Genomic DNA, 17098 nt, shown 5'->3' on the forward strand with positions numbered 1-17098 from the left:
GAAAATTTTGAACTGGAGACCACGAGGGGATGCACCCCCTTGTGGTGCAGGAAGGCACGCATGCGTGGAGCAGCAGAGCAAACTTAAATCTTCAATCAAGTTTGCTTGAAAATGCTTCCGCATCGGGGCTCCGTAGATGACGTCACCCACATGTGAGAATATCATGCCTGCTTGTCCTGGGATAAAGACTTTACCCTGGATTCCTAAAGAATCCAGAAATTCCTCTAAAGTATACATATTGAGATCTTTAACTCTGTCCCCATATGCCTTATGACGAAGGCCACACACCATTTAAGTAGTCTTCCTCTAAACAGACTCCATCCTTTTTATTGTTTTGAAGGTGCAGTCTCCAGAATTGTACACATTATTCTAAATGAGGTTTCACCAGAGTCTTATACAGGGGCATCATTGCCTCCTTTTTCCTACTGGTCATACCTCTTCCCATGCACCCTAGCATTCTTCTAGCTTTCGCTGTCACCTTTTCAACCCATTTGGTCACCTTAAGATCATCACATACAATCACATCCATGTCCCGCTCTTCTGTCGTTCACATAAGTTCTTCCTAAATTGTACTGTTCCTTCGGATTTTTGCAGCCCAAATGCATGACCTTGCATTTCTTAGCATTAAATTTTAACTGCCAAATTTCAGACTATTATTCAAACTTTGCTAGGTCTTTCTTCGTTATTCACACCATCCGGGCTTTGTTTTTGCTGTGCCTATGCCTAGTATCCATTTATAAATGAGGTTTACATATGGATTACTCCACTTGCACTTCATTATGTATGAATTTCTGGAAATCAATTTGGGACCAAATTAATTGTTTATTAGATAACCCAGTGGCATTATCATATGATTCTATGCTATTTGGTATGGCAATGAGAGCAAAAAGTCAGATTTCTACAAACAATAATAAATTATTATTCATGACGACTGGTGTTGCCATTCAACAAATTACGTATAATTGGAAAGATTGGAGTAGATTAAATTATAATTTCTGGTGGAATTCTTTATGTCATGTTTATAAAATGGAGAAATTTATTGAAATACAGCGGGGATGTTTCAGGAAATTTCAAGATGTGTGGGAGCCATTAACAAAATATTGTACTGTTTAGATTAAATTGTTTCCCTTAAATTTACAAGTTCAATAGTGAGGGGGGGAAGGGGGTATTTTACTATTACATATTCTATAAGAACATAAGCAGTGCCTCCGCCGGGTCAGACCATAGGTCCATCCTGCCCGGCAGTCCGCTCCCGCGGCGGCCCAAACAGGTCACGACCTGTCTGAATCACCAGAAGGGGCTCCCTTGCCACCTTGGTTTCTCATTGAAGTCCTATCTTCCCATCGAAGTCCTAACCCTCTGGTCTTGCACATGCACGACCTGGTTGGGTGTCTATACTTATTACCTGGTTAGCTTTCTATACTTGTGTTACATCCCAGCTCCTCCCTCAGTATCCCATGATCCCTTTATCCCTCAGGAATCCGTCCAATCCCTGTTTGAATCCCTGTACTGTACTCTGCCTGATCACTTCCTCCGGTAGCGCATTCCAAGTGTCCACGACCCTTTGGGTGAAAAAAAACTTCCTTGCATTTGTTTTGAACCTAGCTCCCTTCAGTTTCTCCGAATGCCCCCTCATACTTGTTGTCCCCTTCAGTCTGAAGAATCTGATATTTGATTATATGGTAGGAAAGGGTGGGTGGGAAAGGGGGGGGTGGGAAGGGGGGGTGATAAGAGTTTTATGTTTTATACCAATGATGATTATTAAGTGATGTATTTATTGTTAATTTGTTTGAACATATGTCACACTTATTGTAAGTTTGAAAATGAATAAAGAATAAAAAAAAAAAAAGAATTACTTTAGTCTTATGCTTATTTATGGATAAAGTTTACATTTGGATAACTCCATTTTGAGGTGTTTTATACAGATCACCTTGGTGCACACCACATGGATTGCTCCAAGAATGAGAATAATTGCCGTCACTAACCACTTGATAAGATCTATTTTTTTCAGAAAGCCTTGAAGCCAACTCCAAACCCTTCCTAAAATCCCTATTGTGTCCAGAGTGACATCACAACAGGATATCGTGGTCTACTACTTTTTTAAAAAAGCTTGCCGATTATGCTGCTTTTTGTAATCATTTCAGATGAAGTTTTTATGTAGATTTAATATTTTACACAATTTTAATTGCTTTTCATTCCTAAATAATATTTTAACATATTTTTAGAAGAGTTCCCTTTTCATCATGCTTTTAACTTCCTACTCCTTTCTTCATGCCTTCACTCATTTATGGGGTTTTTTTTTAATAGGTTTCTCAAATATTGCGTCATGGATGGGATGGGATTGAATTTAGCATTCAAGCCATGCTTCATTCCTGTAAAAAAAAAAAAATTAAAAAAAACCAACCTTTTAAAACACTGATGGCACTAATGCGGGTTTAGTCAGCAACTTTTGCACCAGCTACAGTAAGTGAAGCCGTTTAATATCTTATATGTAACAGTTTATGTTTGATCAGCCAATAGAAGCTTTATTATGAATGAAGTTTACATATAGATCTCTTTACCATGCCTAGACCTACATTTATGGATGAAGTTTACATTTAGATAACTCCATTGTGAGGGGTTGTTCTCTTTAAAGAATCTGCTGACTATGACGCTGTTTGTGATCATTTACCGATGAAATCCTTATATATTAAAAAAAAACCTTTTTAACAACTTTTTGGGCAGTTCACCAACATCATTATTATGTTAGATGGCAATATGTATCTATAGCTTGGCACTGATCATTTCACTAATGCAGGTTTAGTCTGCAACTTTCAAGTCAGCCAAGGTAAGACAAGCTGTTTAATATTTTACATTTTATCAGCCAATAGAAGCTTTTTTATGAAGTTTACATATGGATCTCTTCTCTAGCACTTCATCATGAAGAGTTTCCTTACCATGCCTAGAGCTCTTTGTGATCATTTATGGATGAAGCTCTTACGTAAATTAATTCAACACGGCCCTAGTTCCTTCCACTCCTAAACATTTCACACATTATTTACAATGTTCCATTTTTATCACCATTTTTCCCCAATAATGTCCCAATGTTTTTTGACAATATACCATGTGACTGAGTGTGCCGGACCTACGAATGACCCAATCTATTTGTTTTTTTATGAACAATTAGAGCACAGCATTGTGCCCTCTTTTTTTGAATTTTTCCACAGCGTTTCACATGAGCAACATACAATATCTTTATAGTATTACGTTGCTGCTGGTGACCGAGAGAAAATTGAACACTGTACTTCATTTTTTCTGTTTTCCTCTTCACTTCCTTCTCTTCTCCATTTTCTCATTCTTTTCTCTTTCTTTATGTCACTTATATTTCTTTCCTTTTCTACCCCTCCTTCCATCTTCCTTTTCCTCTCCACCTTACTTTCCTGCTTTCTTTGTTCCCTCCCCCTTTTTATGAGTAGTTATTGATTCTTCATATACCACTAACACCAGTGGTTTTTACAAACAATTTTTATAAGAGGAAGGAAGGTATACAACCTTATCAATTGTGAAATGAGAAATATGGAAAATAGTTGATATGTTACAAAAAAAAAATCTATAATTGATAAATTTATTAAGAGGAAACCTCAAAAATCGCAATTCTTATTTTTACACCTATTTTAAAATAAAATAATTAAACATCTAAAGTTATAGTTAGTGATGACGTGTAAAAAGTACAAATGACAGGTAGTATAAAATCTGACAAACAACCTCACGTAAAAAGGCATTGTAAGAAATGTAATAGAACATATTTGACAAAGAAATTATTTTTAATATATCAATATGCATTTTTTTCGTATGAACCAATGATATGTATTTGCAAACAGAAGAAATCATCATTAGGATTCCTTCTTTAAAATATTCAATTTGACATATTTGTTCATTATTACATTTTTTTATGATTTGATTTATCCTTTATCCATTTATTTATCCATGTTTATTATTATTTTTATATTATGGATTCCTTTTATCAAGGCATGCTACGGGGGTTAGTGCGTCGGACATTTCATCATGCGCTAACCCCCACGGCAGCCTAACATACTAACGCCTCGTCAATGGAGGCATTAGGTACTAGCGCAGTAGGCGGTTTAACGCACAATATTCCACACATTAAACCGCTACCGCGCCTTTGTAAAAGGACCCCTATGTTTTGCTTGCATTGTCTGATATTTAGATTCCTGATTCAGGCCTTAGGGCCAAAACACATACGTGTCGTGTCTATTGTTTGAAGAATAAGGCACCTTACCCATTTGGTCACCTTCACTGTTTTCTTTATGCAATACTTCATCTTGAGAGGGTGGTTTCACCTGTTTCCTGTTAGGATGTCTCAGTCTCCACCTCATATTCCGCATCGTGTTTCCTTGACACCAGTGAAGATGAAATTAAATCCTTTTTCTTCAGGAAATAAGCAATGACTGCTTCCAGTGGGATTTACTGATACACGATGAGGGTAACAGACACTCAGCATCCGATGCAGCTCTGACTCATGGAGACTAAAGCTTCCAATTCTGATGTTACTAAGCTGGTCAAAAGCTTTATTCTTTGCTTTTCTCTGCCACAAATTCCTAATCTGGAAAAATGGTCGGAGTAAAAATCGCATGATTCATTAATGACAAAAATACCCTGATCAGCAGCTTGAGGCCTAAAAACAGTCCAGACCAAACTAACCTTAAAAAAGATTAAGGAATTATCAGGTGCCTATGACCAGTTGCAACCAAGGGCAGGGAGGGAGTGGTCCGTCCCAGGTGCAGGGAGTCTGGAGGTGCCAGAATGATCATGGGTCTATGGCCTGCCTATGCGTGGCCATCAGCCCCAACCTTCTGACGTCAACTTCCTGTTCTGGGGCAGGAGACTACCAAAGGCCACATGCAGGGGATACTCCAGACAAACAAGGGTGTGCTCCATCCCAGTTTCCCGCCCCACCAGGTATGTCACTGCCTGAGACAGCAACAGAACAAAAATGTCCCAAAAAAATTGAAGTTGAGATGCTGAAGCAACCATGATGAAAAAAGGTCTGACTGGATATGTGGAAAACAGACTAAGGAGGTCCCTTGAGATGCATGATGAGCTTATCCTAAAGCTTAAGGGGTTCATAATAATAATTTTTTTTTAAAAAGTGGCCTAAATCAATACTTGGACAATCAAAAAGACAGATCTCCAAGTACGGATAATCAAAGCTGGTTTTATACTTATCTAAAACCAGCTTAGGTCTTTACCCTGCCTCTGAACGCCTAAACCGAAAAGAGGCATTTTTAGAGGAGGGGAAAGGGCGGGAGGTGGGCTGACTTATACTTAAGTCATACAGCAACTATAACCAAAAGTCTAGGAAGATGGCCCAGTCGGAACTTAGATCAAGTCAAAACAGGTATAAGTTCCGAATAGGGGCTCCTGAGCTTATCGCGGCTGCCGCAATCAGCTCAGCAGCCCTAGCAACCTGCCCACCCCCCACCGCAACGATCGTGGTAGGAGAGCCCATTCACTCCTGCCCAGTCTAGCACTGGCTACAAAATGGAATCCCTAGTAATAATCTTATACAACTACCACTAGGGCAGGGGTGTCCAACCTTTTGGCTTCCTTGGGCCGCACTGGCAGAAAATAATTTTTCTGGGGCCACGCAAATGCTGCAGCAAGACAAAGGAGGGAGCCGGCAAGACGGTAAACACCCGGGGACAGCAGAGGAAAACACTGCATCACCCTCAACTGGGGCTGCACAAAATACTTCATGGGGCCGCATGCGGCCCTCGAACCGCAGGTTGGACACCCCTGCACTAGGGGGTCATGCTTCTGCATGTTTTGTAACCCACAGTAAAATTTTAAAGACTGCTATGGTACATTTTGTCAAATTGGGCCCTATATCACATAAAGTGACAAACATGATTATAAAGCCGTAAGGCAGCTTGATAACTTCTTCCCTTAAATCCCTGGCTGAAATGAACACTTCTATGCAGGATGGATAAAAATTGATGATTTAAAAAAAAAAAATCAGATTTTTTTTGAAACAAAATGCTTTTTTGAGGAAAAATCTATTTAAGATACATTATAGTCCAAAAGTTATTCATCATGAAATAAGGATTAGTTTTTAATTATGTAGCATGAGACTGTATATTCATACAATGTTTAATTTTTGGAGTAAATGAATTCTATTAATCCATTCATAATGTCAATGTTTCTGTCTAGAAGATATCACAGATGTCTGGTTTAGCATTTCTCAAAACTGTGAATTTGTATCTGCAGAGATAACATGCTGCTTCTCCATAGCAAACATGTTATAAAATAGAGAGAGTTGAGACAGGGACCTTAGCCCCATTGTTTCTTTGCAAAACAATGTACACAGAATCAACCCCTTCCTCTTATGTTCTGAGTTTATTATATATCTGCACAAGGAGCTTAAGTGTGAGGAGGGAGGGGCAAGAAGAAAAAAAATGATTGAAAGTGAAACCTTTTGAGCAGAATACTCCACAAGTCTTGGGATCTTTATATGTATAGCCTGGAGAAGAAAACCTATAATGGCAGCAGGCCGTAAAAGAGACCCAGTTTGGGAATATTTTAATGTCTACCTATGGGTAAGGCAGGCATGTGTGCAAAATGCAAACACTGCAATAAATTAAAAAAAACATCATGAGAAATGCTTTGATGAAGATGATAAAAAGAACATGTTTGAACAGGCAGGATCTTCAGGTTGAGAAATGTTTTATTTCATCATATTTCTTAAAAACTGTCTTGAAGAATTGTCATATTTGAGCAAAAATATATTTGTTATTACTGCATGTTACCATCATTTTGAAACAATTGTTATAAAAAATAAAGAGTTGAAACAAGCAAATACTATATTCTATTTTTGAGCAGTACTGAGTGGCAGTGAATAATACAAGAAAACCATAATTTAAATCAAGTCTTTCTAACTAGTGTTTAAATCATAATGTAAAAATCGATTTGATTTGAATCAAATCTACCCTGCTTCTATGACTTGGAGCTGGTACAAAAGCTGCGAGGGAATTATTAAATATACATGTATTCCCAGCGAATATATTTTTAGCACACCCAAAGCATGCCTCTTTGAAACTTTTTTAACTGGCCATCTACAGCCGCAAACAGTGGCTTTCTTTTTTTTTTTTTTTTTTTTAGTTCAATAATTTTTATTAATATTATAAGAAATATACAGAAAGCAGTTCAAACACACAAAATCTGAATAAGAAATATTGGTGTAGAAAAAGTCCTTATTTACAGTCATTTATATACAACCAGATTAATAAAAGAATCCAGGGTATGCGTAACTGCTAATAGAAGATATATGAAAGGCAGAAAAGCAGAGAGAATGAAATAAGAGAGAAGGAAAGAAAGAGGGAGAGAGAGAGAGAAGGAGAGAGACAGATAGATAGATAAAGAGGCAGAAGTGTCTACTGGTTAGAATGAACATATGAATCTAAGAATGACCAAGGTGATTTATTTCGCACCATGTTTGTGGAGAGTCGAGAAATCATGTTCTTCTCATATGCATAAATCAGCATTGACACATATCTACAGCTTTTTAAATATAGAGATACTTCTAACCACAACTTCCTTTGTGGACAGTTAAACTAATCACACTCGCTCCACTGCTCTGTGGAGAAATGAATTCTAAATATTTTTGAACATTCCCATTGCTGATGCTGCAAATAATGTGACGATTGATAATTAGCACAGGTAGCAACTGCATTAACTTATCACAACCTCCCAAGGCACCCAATATACAAATACAGTATAAACGACTTTCCCCGAGAACTTCTTACCCTCAAGTCCAAAAGAAAAAGGGGGATCTGAAACACCACAGCACATGAGAAATAGGGACTATAATATGTATTTATTCCATAAAAAAGCTAGAGAAAATTGTATGTTGACAGTTACATTTGTTGATCAACTCCTTTTCACTCAAGGCATCAAGGAGGAAACTAGGACTAGAGCAAAATGCAGTATACAACCAGGACAATGGGAAGAAAACATTTTGAGAAATCCACTTGTGCCATTTTATGCTGCAAAGTATACTGTACTGGGGTCATACTGGGAAGAAAAGGTACTTTGAAAACTCAACAATATAATAGAGACAGGACAGGGGGGAGGCTTTTATCTGGCCAACACACACAGCTTGGATATAGGAGGCACAATGCTAAGAGAACAAGTTTCAAGCAAGTCATTTTTGGAATATCTAATGAAGCTCAATTTGGAATGCTTTATTGCCATTAGGATATGAATAATCATTGGTCTTTTTTTTTTTTTTTTTGCTTTCATTTAATTGGAAGAGATACATGATATATGTGCTTCTATACCACACTCAGCACATGGAACTGATGAGAGAGAGTAGTTTTCTTAGTTACCAAAGCTGCAGCATTACTCTGTCACTATCCAAGGTCATATCAGAACTATGGTCATGAAGCAAGTTTCTTATATCCCAGAGCTGTTAAGCCAGGGGTGGGCAACCACAGTCCTTGAAGGCCACAACCTAGTAAGGTTTTCAAGATTTCCACAATGAATTTGCACGAGATCTATTTCCAAGCAATGGGGGAAGTTCATGCAACTCAATTCATGAATATCCATTGTGGGAATCTTGAAAACTTGACTGGGTCATGGCTCTGCAAGATCATGGTCATCTGCTACTGGCTTAATCTGATGTATTCAATGCCTGGACAGGATAATAAAATGGGTCAAGCTTAAGTAAGAAAAAAAGCAAATTTAAAAACGACCTATTACCCAATTTTTGAACCTGCATGTTCAGCCACAGGTAAACAAGGAATAGGTGGGGTTATTTTTAAACACATTTTTTCTGCTATCATTAGGATGGCATCTAGATGTATTTGAGGGTTTGAAGTGGGTTGTTTCTTTGTTTATTTTGATATCAGATACAGAAAAACTTGTAAAAAAAAACAAAAAACTTCCCTCTTCTATAAATGTTTCCGTACTGGGACCTGTTTTGTGTCCTCATTGTGAGAACAATGCCTGTCCCACATTTAAAGAGGAATGGACACTAGCTATTTCTGCTGCTATGACCCTAACCCAGTTCACAATTAACCCCCTTTTTCACAAAGCCATGCTAGCACGTCCAAAGCCCTTGAAATCCCTTTGGGCTTTGGAGCAGTTACCACAGTGGCAGCCGCTGGCACGGCTTTGTAAAGTAGGGTAAGTGAAATACAGTCAGATAAGGTAAATTATTGCCTCACCTTCTTCCAGGACCCTTCAATAAAGTGTACAAACAGCATACTTGTTTAAACACTGTATGTAGTAATGAAACCAAACCTTTCACATGCATCTGATATAGGTGTGGAATGCCACACCTCCTCGTCTTACGACACGCTTATAAATCATAGCAAACTACTGTGAGTCAACTCTATTTTGCGCTTGGTCACCGATGCAGGGTTTAAACAACCAGGCCCTACAGGATGACCTATGGCTGAAATATGCTCATTTCAGAGTTTTACTAAGATGCCAACAGGGAGCCCAGGCAACTTGAAAAAAAAAAATAAATGATGATTTTAATAGCACCAAGGGTCAGCAGGGCTTTTCTTATGCATTAATGCCTTCCCTCAGTTAAGGGCAGTGGTCTCAAACTCAAACCCTTTGCAGGGCCACATTTTGGATTTGTAGGTACTTTGAGGGCCTCAGAAAAAAAACAGTTAATGTCTTATTAAAGAAATGACAATTTTGCATGAGGTAAAACTCTTTATATTTTATAAATCTTTCCTTTTGCCTAAGTCTTAATAATAATATTGTCATTTATAGCTAAAGAGCCATATGATCTAGAAACTGTTTTATTTTACTTTTTGATTATGATAAACATACTGAGGGCCTCAAAATAATACCTGGCAGGCTGCATGTGGCCCCCGGGCCGCAGGTTTGAGACCACTGGTTAAGGGTATTCAATAAACTCACACATAGGGATTTACTGCCAGAAAATATTGTGCTTAAAATAGCTTAATTACAGCTCTTAAAAAAATTCAGTTGAATAAAGAAAATGAAGGATTCAACCAGCCATCAAGAACATAATATTCTCTGATGTACACTACTGTATTAGTCAGTTTTTCACCATAAACTTCTTCAAAAACAGCAACTTCATTAAAAAAAATCATAGGTAGCAGTGACAAGACACTTCTTTGGAAAACAAAGTTGCTATTGCCAAAGTAATCTATTGCCAATAAACACTATTATTGGGGCCAGGTCCCCATCTACAGTGTAGTTTTATGGCAAAGGGTTAACCTAATCATTTGATAGCTTCAGGGTCATTAGATTACTCACTGAAGGAAATCTCTGGGCACTGCTACAAATACTTATTTTTATCTCTGTAGTAAACATGAATTTCATAAGCAGTACACTGGTTTTGCATCATCACAAAAGCATCTGTTTGCACTGCAGTGAGCTTTTAGTTGCACAGATCTTTAAAAATGGTCGTGTAAACATTAAAAGCACTTTATTTCATTTATATGCACTGCAACATGCAGAAGGCCCATTAATACTCAGGAAGGCAAATCTTTACTAAACGGACTGCCTGAACAAGCATTCAAACTGAGAAATGTGATTGGTCAAATGGTCCTGCCTGTATGCTTATTTATTGCTAATAGTTTGCTCCATTTTTTTTTTTTTTTTTAATAATGCAGATAAATTTCTGGTTTAAATGGCAACCCAAACCTAGAACGCACCATTGTTCCTTCAGAGAATGAACTGGAGGTGGCTTTAGTTACATGCATAAAAATGAAACAGGCCAGAAAAACTGACCCTCCAAAGATCAAAGGAAACGTGTTTTGTTATTAAACTTGTTAAGAAAAAAATGGTTTTTTTCTACAGGAAACACAATATCCACTTTAATCTATTAAAACCGAATCAGTACTTTCTACTGCAAAAGCTACACCAAACAACTGCTATGATGAAGAAAAACAAGTTTCTTTTAGCATCCGATGACAGACTATTTTCCCATTTATAGAAGGGGAAAGAAAAGCATTCCACACCGTAAGAACATCTAAAGTCCTCCCATCGACTGTTAGAAATCAGTGCTGTGTCCTCTCGCTCTAAGAGTCAAATGTTCCTATGAGTAATAGCTGAACAAGGTAGCCTAGTAAATAAAAGTTCTCTAAGCAAAACTGCTCATAAATTAGAGCGGTCACGCATGTCATTCCCCTCAGTGAATGACTACAAAGATCATCAGTGCTAAACCTTGCTGAGAAGCTCTTTTCTAAACCCTGAACACCTACAGTTCAAGCTAAAATAGCAGTGCCCCTCCATGTTTTAAGAATGCACTGTCCTTTCTCTTAACTCACTGCATCTCAACCACAACGCTTCAGTATGCTCTACTGAGGCATTAGCACTCACTGAAAATGTTTTCTGCCAAGTAAAACGCTTCCTTACCTCTCAGGTTTTTGGGGTGCACCTGTTTTGTCCGAGGCATGATCCCCTTTCCTATCAGAGCCAGATTTTTCTTCTCAAAAATGGAGCGCAGACCTGGCGAAGAGAAGCCTCCATAAACCCTCCAAGTGCTTCAACTAACCCAAGCAGCTGAACAGAAGAAACAAGGGGTGGAGAGAGAGACAAAAATCAGAACACAGAAATGCCTTCTTCCAAATCTGTTTATTCATCTTTGTTAAGAGCTTTCAAATTTGCAGCCCTGTCTGCAGTTGTTGCACATAAAACGATAATAGGGGGGGAAAAAAAGGCAGAAGGGGGAGGGGGGTTCACGGAAAATACTAGTCTTACACACACACACACCTTACAAGCAAAACAAAATCACCAGTATCCTTCACAAGAAAATCTCGCCAGCTCGCCCCTCTATCATTCATGATTTTATGAATCACATGTTCACAGCCCACAAATGTGCCTGTACTACAAATCTCCTGTTCTGTTATTCTTTTCTTTTTTTTTTTTTTACCACACTGCAATAGTGATTGAGAAAATAGAGCGCCACACAAAAAAATGTCTGAAAACAATGAGCTAATCTAAGTAACTCATCTATAATCTCAAGGTTTCATCTTAATTGCACATGGTAAACAAACAGAAAAATACTGCAGAGCCATGCACACAGGATAGATCACTGTTTACACAGGTCACTTGTAATATTACACGATATTTATTTGATTTCTTGAACAATGCTGTCCAAGATGAGTCAGCTATCATACACCTCCCCTACCTGTTATTAATGAAATAAACATTGGACAGCATAGCCAGAACCCAGTCAATATTACTGTTACCATTTTTGTATGCACTTTAGCCTGCCCTATGGTGAATTAAAAACAAAATCTTTAGGCAAACAGTTCTTTCTTCTATGTTGGAAAAACAGCAGGCAATGAATCTGCACAGGATCTGAACCAGGGTCGATTTTTAGCTGGTTTGGTCGGGGGAAGGAAGGATGGTTGACATTCTTCCTCCAAAGAAAAAAAAAATATGTAGACAGTGGAAAACATGAAGCGACATGATAGAAAACTGTTGAAGATACTTGCATAGGGGGGAAAAAAAAAAAACATGAATGAATCCAGAGGGAGGAGCCTGGGAAAACCCCTCTGCAAGGCTGAGCTGCACAAAGCAGAAACCCGAGCGCAGAGAAAGAAGAGATGGAGGCGGCTGCCTGTGAGGCTGCACAAGCAGTCAGACAGCCAGGGGTCGGTCGGGCTAGGATAGGTAATCTTCAAGAAAGGCCACCACTGGGACGGTGGGGGAGGGGCAACCGTGCTCCCCCCCCCCTCCCCAATAAACAAGAATCACCCAGAAGACAGGGGGGACCAATCCTCTCCCCCTAAAGGAGCAAGAATCATTCCAAGGACAAGGGGGCAGCTTCTGCCTGTGCATGATTTTTGTAGCGTCTTATCTTATTGCAGGGATGGGGGGGGGGGAGGGTTTCTCACAACGACACAGCATTATAAACAAAAACACAGGCACACGCACATAAAAGTAATTAGTAATAAAGGAAGAAAATTGACGGGCCACTGCTCTGCTGCCGGTCATGGCACCCCCGTCAGCTCTTCTTCACTTCCCCGGTGAGCCCCCCTCCCTTGGTACTGCACGAGCTTTGTCCCCCTCCCCCCCCACCCCCCCCCCTGCAGTGCTGGACACAGCCTGCTACCCCTCCAGTTCTTACTTACAACGGCTGCTCAAGGCTGCTCAAGGCTGGCAAAGGCTCTTCGGCGGGGGGCGGGGGCGCCGGGGGTCGTGGCCGGGGCTGAGGTCACAGAGTCACCGGCGAAGAGAGACAAGGGGAGGGGGGGGTTGAAGAAAGGACTTCCACCATCTCATGTCACCCCCCTCCTGCCAGCAGGAGGGGAGGAGCGGCAAGGATTCTTATTATTGAGGAAGGGGAGAATCCGTTTGGCTTTTAATTTTCTTTTCTCCTTTCTCTCACTTTCTGTTGCAGGAAGCGGGCCGGGCTAGTGACGTCATCGGGTCTCCTGCCCATCCCCCTTCTTTTTTTTTTTTTCTCTCTCTCCCCTTCCTCCCTCCCTCTCTGGTCCCTCCCCCTATAACTGAAATTCACCGGGGAGGGGGGGGGGGACGCTCCTGGGAACCCCAGAAGTGGACCAGAGGGGGATTCCGAAGGGCGCACTGCAACTGCCTCTACAAGAAGCACATCAAAGATTAAAAGGGGGAAAAAGTTGAGTTAAATAATAGGGCATTAGCCTGACTGAGGAAAATTACTGCAGCCGATCAAAGTAAATGTGCGCTCTTTTATTCTATTTTACGGCTATCGCTACCTGGTTCATTTTTTTATTACTTTGGCAACGCAAGTCACAAAAAAAAAAAAAAAAAAAATGGTCACGTCAACAAACTTACGAGACTCTTCTTTGCGGTGATGTGATGAGGATAGGCGTGGCGCGTTCCGTGGCCGTCGAGGATCTCCCTGCCCCCCCCCCCCTCCTCCTCCTCCCTTGCTTTGTACACTTTCTCCCTTTTATGCACAAGGGCTGTGACTGCCGGAGATTCCCGGAGGTTCCTCTCTCTGCCACTGCGGCAGGTCACGCCCTCTCCCCGCCCCCCTCCCCTCGGGTTTCCCCGAGAAACTCTAACCCTGTGCTCACACCGGGACGGAAAGGGAGGAAGTGAGAAAAGTCCCTAAAGTTGGCTCGATCTGGGAAGTTAGAGAAAAGTAAACGATGCAACACGGGCGTTATTATTTACTAAGATTAAATGCTAATCCAGAATAGTAAAGAGGAAATAGAGGTAACTGAAAAGGGTACGCTGGTGGAGGGCACTCGTGCACCCACAGGCTTGGAGGGGAGGGAGCTGTAAATAATCCAAGAGCCTTCCCCGCCAAGGGCAGGCTCCCTGCTGCGAGGAGAAGTGCCTGAGCTAGGGGCTTTTTTTGCTCAGAGTCACGCTTACCTCCTGCTGAAACCAGCATGTTTGGATTTTGCAGCAGCTTGAACCAAGTTACAACGAACAGCGTGGGTTCTTCTCTCGCTCTGTGCGCCGATGCACAACAGTAAACTGCCGTGGGAGACCCAGGGCTGTGCCCTTCTGCTTTCGCTTTCATCTTGATTACCAGCAAACTGAGTCAAAAGACTCGGGTAGGCAAGTGGTTCCACTCTGTAAACTTTTGTTCAGAGCACCCCCCAACTTCAAGTGATGATTCTATCAACACCCCCCCCATTTCCGGATTTTCCGGACATGGCTGATCATTGTTTTTATGCAGTGTCTCTTGGGGTGGGGCTTGCTACTCAGAAACGTGGGTTAAGCTGAAAACCTGGTTCCTGTTGAGGATGGTGCTCTCCACGCTTGTTTGATACTGCCTTTCTCCTGATCTCTGCACTCACTGCATGCTGCCTTCCTTCCCTGCTTGCTCTGCCACATTATGGAAACTAACAACAAAAATTAGCAAGGAACTGCACGACTTTGCTGAGAACTGCTTGGGTGTTCTTGCATCCAAGGTCTTCCAGCTGAGTGCAGTCATAGGTGCTGAAGCTCTGCAGACTGTGTCTCACATTGATGCAGTGGTTTAGCTTCGACTAAAGCTACCAAGAAAGGTAGTAAATCTGACAGACAGGCTAACAATACTAGGGCAGCTCCTGTGCAGAGCCTTTCACAGGGACAAAGGCTATATAGCAAAACAAACCTGTCCAAGGAAGGCTAATTTTTCTCAGATGAACTTCAGGAGAAGGCTTTCTATGAATCATTCAAGAGTAGTGAATAGCAATCAAAGGCCAGCTTCTCTAAATTTGTGCCACCTTTCCAGTTTCCCAGCTGCTTACAGTTTTCTGTTTCCCATACAGTATATTGCAGCTTGGATGTTGGGAATACCTGAGCCTGGTTTATTGGAGTGGTGCAAAATTCATCAAGTTATTGTTTGGTGCAGATGGGCACACTGACCCTGGGTTGGATTCACTTTGGTGTGAGGTGGGAGCAACCTGAAATACAGTATCTAATACAGTGGAACCTTGGTTTACGAGCATAATTTGTTCCAGAAGCATGCTCGTAAACCAAATTGCTCGTATATCAAAGCAAGTTTCCCCATAGGAAGTAAGGGGAACTCACTTTGATTGGTTCCACCTTTCCCCCTTCTCTAGCAGACAGCAAACAACTAGTTTTCTTGCCGACAGCCTTGCAAATTCACCAGATACAACCTCCACCCCTGCCACCTGCACTCTCATTGTTCCTCTCCCCATTTTGAGCAGTCTCCCCTTTTCCTCTTGCTGAGCCTTGTTCCACACTTCTTCCACCCAGCATTCACACCTCCTCCCCCCCCCCCCCCGAGGATACCGGCGCTGCTCCATTCCCCCCCCCCTTGAGGCCACTGATGCTGCTCCATACTCCTCCCCGCAATCCGGCATCCCCCCCTGCAAACTGGCATCCTTCCCCCGCTTGCGCTGCCCCCCCCCCTCCACCGCGATCCTACATCCCTCCCCCCGAGCATGGCAATGACATCCCTTACCCTGACTGGGCACCAGCACCGGTGCCGGTGCCCGAAGATCCTCCCTCTTCTGGCGCAGCCTAGGCTGGGCGGTGCATCGGAGATCCTCCCTCTTCTGGTCTGGGCTGGGCGGGACTGGCTTTGAGCATTTGCGCATGCTTAAAGCCTTCTGGTCTCGCTCTCCGAGATTCTCAGATTCAGAATCTCAGAGAGAGCGAGACCAGAAGGCTTTGAGCATGCGCAAATGCTCAAAGCCAGTCCAGCCCAGCCCAGCCCAGAAGAGGGAGGATCTCCGACGCACCGCCAAGCCTAGGCCGCGCCAGAAGAGGGAGGATCTTCGGGCACCGGCACTAGTGCCCAGTTGGGGTAAGGGATGTCATTGCAATGCTCGGGGGGGGAGAATGTAGGATCGTAGGGGGGGCGCTCGTACAGCGAGGCGAGCTCGTTTTACGAGGCACCAAGTTTGTAAATGATTTGCTCGTCTTGCAAAACACTCACAAACCGGTGCACTCGTAAACCGAGGTACCACTGTACATTCATCAGTCTTGCGTATGGTATCGGAATGGGTGCATTATTTAAAGCTTTTAAGAGCTTACAGTTTTGGCTTAGGTTTGGTTGTTTGTTTTTAAAACAGCTGTCTTTTCAATAAAGCTGCAGCCAAGTTATTTTACCATCTAATTAATTAAGTGTTTGTGTTGTTTATTAATTGGGTTAGGGTGGCTAAAGATCTGGCTCATCTCACAGTTACCCAGGTTATTACTGTATACTGAGCTCAATAGAGGGGCAGAGGGTATTGGATTTTTTTTACTGGCTTAAATTCTTAGGTGTTTGGTGCCTATTCCTCATTGAATTCTAGTTGTGTTACTTTAAGAAGTCTACATTAACATAGACCTCAAAAATTGTATTCCACCTTCCTCTAGCTAATAATCATAATACAGTACGTATGGTAATTCTGTTACGTCCTTTCCAGATTCCAGGCACTAGGTGTTCAGTCCCTTCCTGCAATCCAGGAGTTGCAGAAATCCAAACACTTTTCTTAGCACATGCTCCTCCCCCTTAGAGTGAGAGCTAAAGCCATCTACAGTTTCAATTGCTGCAAGCAATCCATGCAGAAGTCTTTTGGTTTGCTCTGCTTTTTCTTATTTTTCACTTAAAGTTTGCCCTTTTTTGTGGCAGTGCCTTGAGATCTCTTTCCAGTAGTCTCCTGTCGGAGGA

General features: G+C 41.5%; 1 protein-coding gene across 4 annotated transcripts in view; it reads right to left on the reverse strand.

Moving 5' to 3' along the window:
* Positions 1–14626, reverse strand: part of HIVEP1 (HIVEP zinc finger 1) — a 365398-nt gene extending 350772 nt beyond the window's left edge. For 2 of the 4 annotated variants that reach the window (XM_033934667.1, XM_033934663.1), the window contains exons 1-2: positions 14359–14626; positions 11401–11547 (exon numbers count right to left, since the gene is read on the reverse strand). In XM_033934667.1, the coding sequence (XP_033790558.1) occupies positions 11401–11440 (40 nt within the window). In that variant the 5' untranslated portion in view covers positions 11441–11547; positions 14359–14626. Of the gene's footprint in view, positions 1–11400; positions 11548–13124; positions 13366–13809; positions 13889–14358 lie in introns of those variants that run through there. The other 2 variants (XM_033934665.1, XM_033934666.1) reach the window with 2 other exon arrangements.
* Between the last annotated feature and the right edge of the window lie 2472 nt (positions 14627–17098).

This window comes from Geotrypetes seraphini, chromosome 2 (genome assembly GCF_902459505.1).
Source record: "Geotrypetes seraphini chromosome 2, aGeoSer1.1, whole genome shotgun sequence".
NCBI lineage: Eukaryota > Metazoa > Chordata > Amphibia > Gymnophiona > Dermophiidae > Geotrypetes > Geotrypetes seraphini.